General features: G+C 25.8%; 1 protein-coding gene across 4 annotated transcripts in view; it reads left to right on the top strand.

Annotated features, from left to right (window-relative positions):
• LOC135926499 (aspartyl/glutamyl-tRNA(Asn/Gln) amidotransferase subunit B-like) overlaps positions 1-9925 on the top strand; it is a 31938-nt gene that overhangs the window by 10897 nt on the left and 11116 nt on the right. For 3 of the 4 annotated variants that reach the window (XM_065462396.1, XM_065462395.1, XM_065462397.1), the window contains exon 7: positions 2659-2817. In XM_065462396.1, the coding sequence (XP_065318468.1) occupies positions 2659-2817 (159 nt within the window). Of the gene's footprint in view, positions 1-2658; positions 2818-9925 lie in introns of those variants that run through there. The other variant, XM_065462398.1, reaches the window with a different exon arrangement.

The raw sequence follows: 9925 nt of genomic DNA on the forward strand, positions 1-9925 counted from the left end.
TTCTTCTCATGCCCATCAAACTGGGTAAAAAATATATGGTTAATTTAAAATGACAAGAATCATCCACAAATTTCTGGGCAGGGTGCAGTTACCTGTGCCCAAATAAAGACTAGCTTTATGATTGAACGCTAATGGGCGTTAAAAAGATAGTTAAAACAGGCCCATACCCGCTTTAAATGACATTCTATTTTATTTGTTATAGGGTTAGAACAATAATTTTTACTGAATTGAAGCCTAATAATTAGTGCTGGGATACATTCTGTTTTATATAAATATTCAAAAGATTTAATATAGCATTTCCATTGAATTCAGATTTACCTAAATGAATGAAATTTGATATTATATTATTTAACTTCTATGCTCCTTCAAAATAAATCTACACAAAAATTTTTTTCCTATCAATTGTGATCAAATTTAAATTTCAAGCTATTAAAAGGTTAAAAAGTATATGCCCACTTTCATCAAATATAATTTTAATTATAATTCTATATTTATATTTCATTTAAGGTTCATAATGCTTTTCTAAAACTCATATAATGATGAGTATAATTTTATTAAATAAGTATATATGTATATATAAATTAATTATTACTTTTCTACTGGTTAGCATGTTGATATTCCTAGATAGGTATAAGTTAAAGAAAATGTTGGTTATAATTATAGAAAATTTGGATGGGATTTAGATAGCGTTAGAGTTTCTAGTTTTTTTTATGTAATTAGCATTTGCTTTATATATATTTTTTGTTGTTTAATTGCGTATTTGCTTCATGGTAAATTAAAGCTGATCACATCGCTTGTAGTTTTATACAGACATTGTGATTCATAATACCCGTATTTCTTCCTTTTGTATGAGTTGAACCACAGGAGAGCATCGATGTTCTATTCCTGATTTCCTAATATATGGCCAAGAAATTCAATTTATTTTCTCCTTAATATTATGTGTATATTGGTTTGTGATAATTTTTCCAAAAGTTTTTTGTTTTATATGATTTTGTGATAAATATATATGTGATGGTCAATGTGTTTTTTCCTGCAATGTGTTTTTTCCTGCAATATGTTATTTTTTCAACTTTAAATCATTTTTGAGCGCCTTTTTAAAAATTTAAAAATCTGATTTTACCGGAAATGTATGCCACGATGTTTGGAATATCTACCCTATGAATTTCAGACAATTTTTCCATGTTTTAAATTAATTAAATTAAATTTTACATATATCTTTTATATAATTATAAAAGACCAAAGGTTAACAGCAAAATTGTCTACAATTTATAAGATATGTCTTCCAAACATGATAGAATATATTTCCGGTAAAATTAGATTTTTAAATTTAAAAAAAAGCGCTAAGTGATTGAAAATTGTAAAAATTAAAAACACATTGACGCTAACATGTCCATTAAGTTGTCTTGTCTGAGGCATTTATTTATGAAATTCTGAACTTATATTATTTGTGTTTTATTTCATGTACCATATAACGGTAGAACTGAAATTTTAATACGTATTTTTAGTAAATCTCTTTTGACGACCATAGTTTGTAATATTTTTTATATGTAATATTTTCATTCTTTATTCTGACCTCTATTTCTCAGTCGGTATAACTTTTATTATCTAAAATATTTGAAACATTCATTTGTTTTTATTTGTCAACTGTAATGCTATCCATTTGAACACTAGGTAATGGTATAATAATGGTTTTGTTATATTTAATACCAAGTCCGGCTCTTAAACTATGTGCATAGAATTTTTATCTATTCCATTGTTTCAGTAACTGATTTCGTAATGAGATATATCATCGGCGTAAGAAATAATTTTTTGATATTATCTGATATTTTGCAAGGACCCTGTTAAAATGTTTGAATAGCTAATTGTATCAGATATTATTTTATTCATTATTATATTGAATATGATTGGCGACAATATGCATCATTCCCTTACACCCCTTTTGACTCTTAAAGGAGGGTATTGAGTTTGTCTTTGGAACTTGGCAAACGAGTTATTATAACCAAATTTTGAAAATAATAAGAAATATTTTGTTATGCGATGTTCCTTTGAGATGTTTAGATTTTATCTTGTCAGGCCCTGGGGCTTTATGTAACCTTAACTTCTTTTAATGATTATTTATTCATCAAAATTTTTTCTATCTTTTAATGCGGATATCGGCTTTTTAACTATCTCTTTAATACCTATTAGCGTTTAAGCATAAAGCCAGATAGATATAATATGTTGTGAGAATAATTATAACTTGTGCCAAAATTTTTTAAAAAATGGTTAAAAAAATTTAAATAAAAATATTAAGTACAAAAAAAATGATTAAATATTTGAACCAAGACATTTCATATAAATTATTATTTATTCTTCAAAATATTTTCTATCTTAACTAAGGTTTAAATAAACTTATTAATTTAATCTAGTAGGGTTCACAGACCCCTATCAATCACAAAATATATGTATCTTAAAAACTACTCAAAAATAAAATTTAGTACATATTCCAAGATATATTTAGCGAAACTACGAAAATTCTAGATCATAATAATACACCGTTTTATTCTAGCATGCTCGCGGTATAATAGATCCCGCTGGAGTACTGAAGGAACTATTAAAAGAATATAATCTCATTAAACTTATTTATAACTATTTAATATGATATATATTATTTTACAGATATTGTCTAAGTACTTAGAAAACAAAAAGACGGACAACGAAAATGGTATCTTTAAGAAAAATGTACTTGCTTGGATTTTATTAAACAATTTAATCCAAAATACAAATGCCCCAATGATTCGCCAATCTGTTAATGATTATTTAAAAATAAATTCCAAAGTATACAAATTTATTTTCATATAGATTTTCTTATTTTACTAATTTTTAATATTGTATATAATATATGAGTTCCTTATAAATTAACAGAAGTTTCATAAGATTTTTCTATAATTTTTACCAGAGTTTGCATATATTATAACTAAATAAAAATTTTAGCCTCTAAAGTTTGAAAAAATAGGGCATTTTTGGCAAGATACGCTCCCTTTAATTTAAGATATCTTTGGATATAATTGAGCTAAAAGTATCATATTTCTTTATATAGCCTAGGCCTTTAAAGTTATAAATGTTAAATAAATTTAAATCCCCAAAACTGGAAGTGATCTTAAAACCAAATCAGCATTTTTTTTAATGTATAACTATAAGATTAATTAATAAATATTTAAGTTGGGCCGAGCACAGGTTTAGGGGATATGTTATTTTAATAATTAGTCAACTGTAAAATTTTTTAATAAATATTTGAATAATCATTAAGTATTTATATTTAAGCCTAAAACTTTTAAATATTTTATATATTTAAATAAAAGATTGGGAGGGGGGGGGGAAGGGTGGTATTGTTAATTTATATATTTAGTTCATAAAATTCGCATTTTTTTAATTTTTACAGTGGATTACAATTTATTCAATTTGGATGAACATATACTTTCTTAAGACCTAAGAAATGTATTTCTTTTGATGATTAACCAGAATAAAATCATTAAAACTAATGATAAAATTTGCAGTATCTGTCATAAAAAAATCACATTTCCTTTAAAATCCAATGCTACCCTTGAACATCTAATGATCCATTACTATTAATGGGCGAGACATTAATTAAGAAGAAACACATAAGGGAAGAAGATAATCTAACAATAGACACTGAAAAAAAATTAAGATATTTTGAAATTTTTTTCAGAAGATAGGGGAGACAGGGGATATAATGAACCTGGGGTTATAGCGAGATATGGTTTTATTAAACTCTATGGGATAATATTTTTTTACCAAAACTATATATTTTTATATTGCATATGCTGCTATTTCTTATTTTTATCAGACAGCTTATGGAATTTTTATAATGCATTCGTATCTGCAAAAGTAACTTTCTAAGCCTCTATTATTTTTGAAAAATATAAAGATTTAATATACATTTTACCACCCAAAATCATCTTATATAAAAGGAAAATAAATTATTTTATAGAATATAAATTTACCCGAACAAAATTGATATTATAAATAGTTCAAAATATGATCTTAATCAAAGTGGTGGCATTGGGGCTATTTTTATTAGGTTTATTCGAACCTTTTTCGCCATTTTTTAAAAATTTTAACATGGTTAGAAATTACAAACCCAAAAAATTTACTCAAGAAGAATTGATGATTATATTTTCCCAAAATAAATCATTAATCAATATTATGAGCCAAACCTAAGTTATACCACAGTTAAGAGATATAACTTAAGATTCAAGAGAAAACAACATTTTATTTTATCCAATGCAAGACAGATTCTTAATATTGAACATGAGGCAATACTTTCAAAGTATTTTATCAAAGCAAAAGTAAATTTATTAATTGTTCATAATTTATTTTAATAAAGGCCAGAAAATTAGCTTATCAAATTTCATTAAATATAATATAGAAGTACCAGAAATTTATCATATGTTCTTCAAATAAAATTCCAATTTAATTTTAATGAATATAAAATTACTATGCAATTATTATATGAAAATATTATTATTATTGGTTTAACAATTGTTCAGAAATCTTCTAAAGTTTTAGCCATGAAAGGCGAAAAACAAGTAGGGGCTATTACATCAGATGAGAGGGGAACTATGACTTTAGCAATTGCAGTCAATGCATTGGGCAACTTGATACAAATATTTTTAAGCGATGGATTACTTGGTGCTATTGATATATCAAATGGTTCTGGCTGGATGTTATAGGATGACTTTTTAATTCTCTTAAATCATTTTGCTAAACATGTTAAACCTACAAAAGATTGACCTTATTATATTAGATAATCACATTTCTAACTAATCCTTAAAATAAAACCTATTGACTTTTGCTTGGAGGAAGGGATATTATTAACTCTCCCGCCACATTGTACCCATAAACTACAACCTTTGGATAAAACAGTGTTTGGTCCATTAAAGGGATATTATAACTCTTAACTTGACTCATGGATGAGAACTAATTATGGTAATATTTTATAATCTCTGATATACCAGGTATACTCAAGGATATTTTATCTAAATCATGTGCTCCAGCTACAGTTCAAAATGGTTTTAAATCATGTGGAATTTGGCCATTTAATCCTATAATTTTTAATGATGAAAGTTATAATATATTCATAAATGATTTACCAATACTTTAAATTATGGAAACTAATGATAATAATAAGAGTGTTAGTTTTGAGAATAATGATATGTCAATAGGAATTAGACAAGATGAGTTTTAAGTCAATTTTTCTTATTCAAATGAGCCAACAACCTCTAAATATTTTGACCCAGAATCAATTTTTTCATGCCCAACATTTTATAAAAAGCCTGGAAGCAAAAATAAACAATATCTGCTATTTTAACTTCTTCACCATATAAAAAGAAGCAATAGAGTGAGCAAATAAAAAAAAATGTTATTAATAAGAAAAACAATTGTTTTGTGTTCAATAAAATTATTACAATAACAATCAAGATTGGTTTTAATGTCGTAAATGTAGTTATTGGTTATATGGAAGCTGTTGCAATTTTAATCCTTTTTTTTATTTGCAAAGATTGTGAATAATGTTCCCATTTTTTTTATATTATATATTATTTTATGCTTTAAATCATTAAATATGTTCTAATAAAAAAATATAAAACCTTTATGTGGAAAATTAAGCAGAGCTTATAATAGCCCCGAGCAAAGGCTCGTTCGTCCCCGGGTAGGGTTCACTCTTTCCCTAAAAAAAATTCCAGAAAGAATAAAATTTTGAAAAAAGTATTATATATGTATCATAAATCAAGGCGTTTACTATTTGATTCTCATATGGATTCTGAAGGTTAGCCCTTTTTTGCTTACTTTTGGTAATATTTGTCATGGGCTATTAAGATTAAATGTCATTATGCTTTGATGACAAAATCAAGTTCAATGGATTATGACTATTTTAGAATTCTTATAGGGGAGACCGGAGTTATGGCGAACCCAAGAAGTCAAACCTTAATAAAATTAAAAGTACTTTATCATTTTTAATAAAAAATATCTCATTTTGTTCAGCTCTATTAGTTTTATGGTAGGTTTAAATAACAAAAATAGATATCTAGTACTTTTTTCATAATTTTAATTTTTCTGGAATTTTTTTTTGGGAACGAGTGAACCCTACCCGGGGACGAACGAGTCTTTGCTCGGGGCTATTATAAGCTCTGCTTAATTTTCTACATAAAAGTTATATATTTTTTTATTAGAACATATTTATTGATTTAAAGCATAAAACTAATATATAAAATCATTTCTAAACAAAAAATGGGAACATTATTCACAATCTTTGCAAATAAAAAAGGGATTGAAATTGCAACAACTTCCATGTGACCAATAACCACATTTACGACATTGAAACCAGTCTTGATTGTTATGATGCTTGTAATAATTTTTTTTGCACACCAAACAATTGTTTTTCTTATTAATACCATTTTTTGATTTTTTTCTTTTATTTGCTCTCTCCATGGCTTTTTTTTTATATGGTGAAGAAGTTAAAATAGCAGAATATTGTTTATTTTTTCCAGACTTTTTATAAAATGTTGGGGATGGAAAAATTGATTCTGGGTCAAAATTTTTACAGGTTGTTGGCTCATTTGAATAATAATGGATGATTTCAGACTCATCTTGTCTAATTCTCAGTGAAATATCATTACTATCATTATTCTCAATATTAAAATTGTTATTATTATCAATAGTTTCCTCATAATTTAAGGTATTGGGTATATCATTTACTAATGTATTATAACTTTCATCATTAAAAATTATAGGATTAAATGGCCAAATTCCACATGATTTAAAACCATTTTGAACTATAGCTGGAGCACATGCTTTAGGTAAAATTTCCTTGACTATTCCTGGTATATCATAGATTGTAAAATGTTTACCAGAATTATTTCTCATCCATGAGTCAACTGAAGAGTTATAATATCTCTTTAATGGGCCAAACACTGTTTTATCCAAAGGTTGTAGTTTATGGGTACAATATGGTGGGAGAGTTAATAATATTATCCCTTCTTCCAAACAAAAGTCAATAGCTTTTATGGATTGGTGAGAAATATGATTATCCAATATAATAAGGACCTTTCTATCTTTTGCAGGTTTAGCATGTTTAGCAAAATGATTTAAGAGAATTAAAAAGTCATCTTCTAACATCCAGCCAGAACCATTTGATATATCAATAGCACCAAGTGGTCCATCTCTTAAAAAGTGATCATAATATTTGTATCAAGTTACCCAGTGCATTGACTGCAATTGCTAAAGTCATAGTTCTCCCAACTTGTTTTTCGCCTTTCATGGCTAAAATTTGGAAGATTTCTGAACAATTGTTTAACCTATGATAATAATATTTTCATATAATAGCATAGTAATTTTATATTCATTAAAATTAAATTAGAATTTTATAGGACAACATATAAATGTTAAGATTATAATCACAATACTTAGTGATATATTACTATTTTACTTAATAAAATATTAACGAATCTTAGATTAAAAAGTAGGGTTTTAATATTATAATTATATTTGTATATAAATTCATTAATTTTATGTCTAATTCTGACATTTTAATAAATTTTCATTTCTTATATGCCTTACATAAATCAATATTTTACCTGTTTCATCCATATTGAAGATCTCATTTGCTGTAAGTCTAGTAGTATCCAAAATATTTTTAAGATTATCAAAAAAATTTTATACATTATCCTTATTAAAATTAGTAGCCCTTGCAAGGCTAGTTGCTTCAGGGCTCCTCAGTGATATAGAGGGATTTCTTTTAAGAAATGCTCCTAACCAATCTTCACCAGCAGATTTGTTATTTTGCCAAGAATTTGGTACTTTTAGATTATATTTACATGAAAGTTGATAAGCTGATTTTCTGGACTTTATTAAAATAAATTATTAACAATAACATTTATTGAAAAATTTACTTTTTTAGGACAAAGCCCATTATACATATTTGCTGCTTTGATAAAATACTTTGAAAGTATTGCCTCTTGTTCAATATTAAAAATCTGTCTTGTATTGGATATAATAAAATTTTGTTTTCTCTTGAATCTCGAGTTATATCTCTTAACTGTGGTATAACTAAGATTTATAATGCTCATAATATTGATTAATGATTTATTTTGGGAAAATATCATCATCAATTCTTCCTGAGAAAATTTTTGGGTTCTGGGTTTGTAATTTCTAACCATGTTAAAATTTTTAAACAAATGGAGAAAAAGGTTCGACCTAACCTCATAAAAATAGCCCCAATGCCACCATTTTGATTAAGATAATATTTTAAAGTATTTATAATATCAATTTTTTTCTGGAAAATTGATATTCTATAAAATAGAATTTTTTCTTTTATATAAGATAATTTTTGGGTGGTAAAAATGTCTATTTATCTTTATTTTTGAAAATTAGTAAAGTTTTAAAAAGTTACATTTGCAGGTACAAATCAGATAATGCTTTATAAAAATTATTCAAGCTGCCTGATATAAATAAAAATTATTGCCGCATATGCATTATATAATTATATAGTTAGTTTTGGTAAAAAAAATTATCCCTTAGAGTTTAATACTCTAGAAAATAAAGCCACGTCTCGCTATAACCCCGGGTTCATTATATCCCCGGTCTCCCCTAATGAGTTATAGCACCATCAGAAAAAAACATTTTCGATTTTTAAAAACCAAACATTTTAGTTTGAAATAAATTTTAAAAAATAGTTCTTAAATCTGCAAATTTGTTAAAACTTACTTTAATACCAATATTCTTTAAAATTAGAATATAATTCCATAAGATTGCATAAAATGAGTCTTGTCTTAAATTGGCATTTCTCTCCTTAAACCTTTATTTTGATATAAAATGGTTTTTATCGCATTAAGCTGTTTTAATCGGAATAATAAAATTTTCTAATAATATCTAAAATATAATCTCCAAAAACATTCCTAAGCTTTATAATATTTGGATTGGATAACACCTTTTTCCTTGATAAATTTTTTTGCTATCCTTGCCTGAATTCAATCATAGAAATATAGTGCTGTAAACATTTTTATAAAAATCGAACGCGTTCAACGTTCATTGACAAAAATCGAACGCGTTCACGTTCACGAAAGGTGAACGCGTTCATACGTTCAAAATTTTATGATAAATTTTTTTTAAAATTAAATTTAATATAAATAAATGCCTTATATTTTTCAACACAATATATTAGCCATGATAAAAAATTAGTTTTATTTTGATAATATAATTATAAAACAATATAATAGAGCGATAAAAAAATAAATTTATAAAAAATTTTTCTTATTAATTTTTAATAATAATTGCTTTTCAAAATTTTCATCTGATAGGCATGAACGCTTGGAAGTTAATACAGCGTTAGCTATACTAAAAACTATTGAATTACCTTTTGATTTTAAAACAGTGAAATATTTATGATATTTGGGCCATGGTAATTCTAATTCATCTAATATTGAATTTTGATTTTCAGAATCGATGATGAAATATTTATATCCATGCAATTAATAAACTTTAATCTTATCTTCTCTAGCAATAGCACGTTATGGTACGTTAATTGCAATATGAAAGAGGGAAAAGTAAAAAGATTAAAAAATATAAGACTTTTTTGTTAAAAAATTGGATTAAATATTAATTTTTCAAATAAATAAAAATATAAGACTTTTTTGTTAAAAAATGCGGATTAATATTAATTTTTCAAATAAATAAAAATAAAAAGTGTTTTTAAAATTGAACGAACGTAAAATTGAACGCGTTCATCAAAGAAAAGGAACGCGTTCACGTTCAAAGTTCGTCAAAAAAAAAGGAACGCCGTTCATCATCTTTTTTCAAAAAAACGAACTTCGTTCACGAACGCGTTCATTTTGAACGCGTTCGTTTACAACACTATAGAAATATCTTC

This window comes from Gordionus sp. m RMFG-2023, chromosome 3 (genome assembly GCF_954871325.1).
Source record: "Gordionus sp. m RMFG-2023 chromosome 3, tfGorSpeb1-WG-v2, whole genome shotgun sequence".
NCBI lineage: Eukaryota > Metazoa > Nematomorpha > Gordioida > Chordodea > Parachordodidae > Gordionus > Gordionus sp. m RMFG-2023.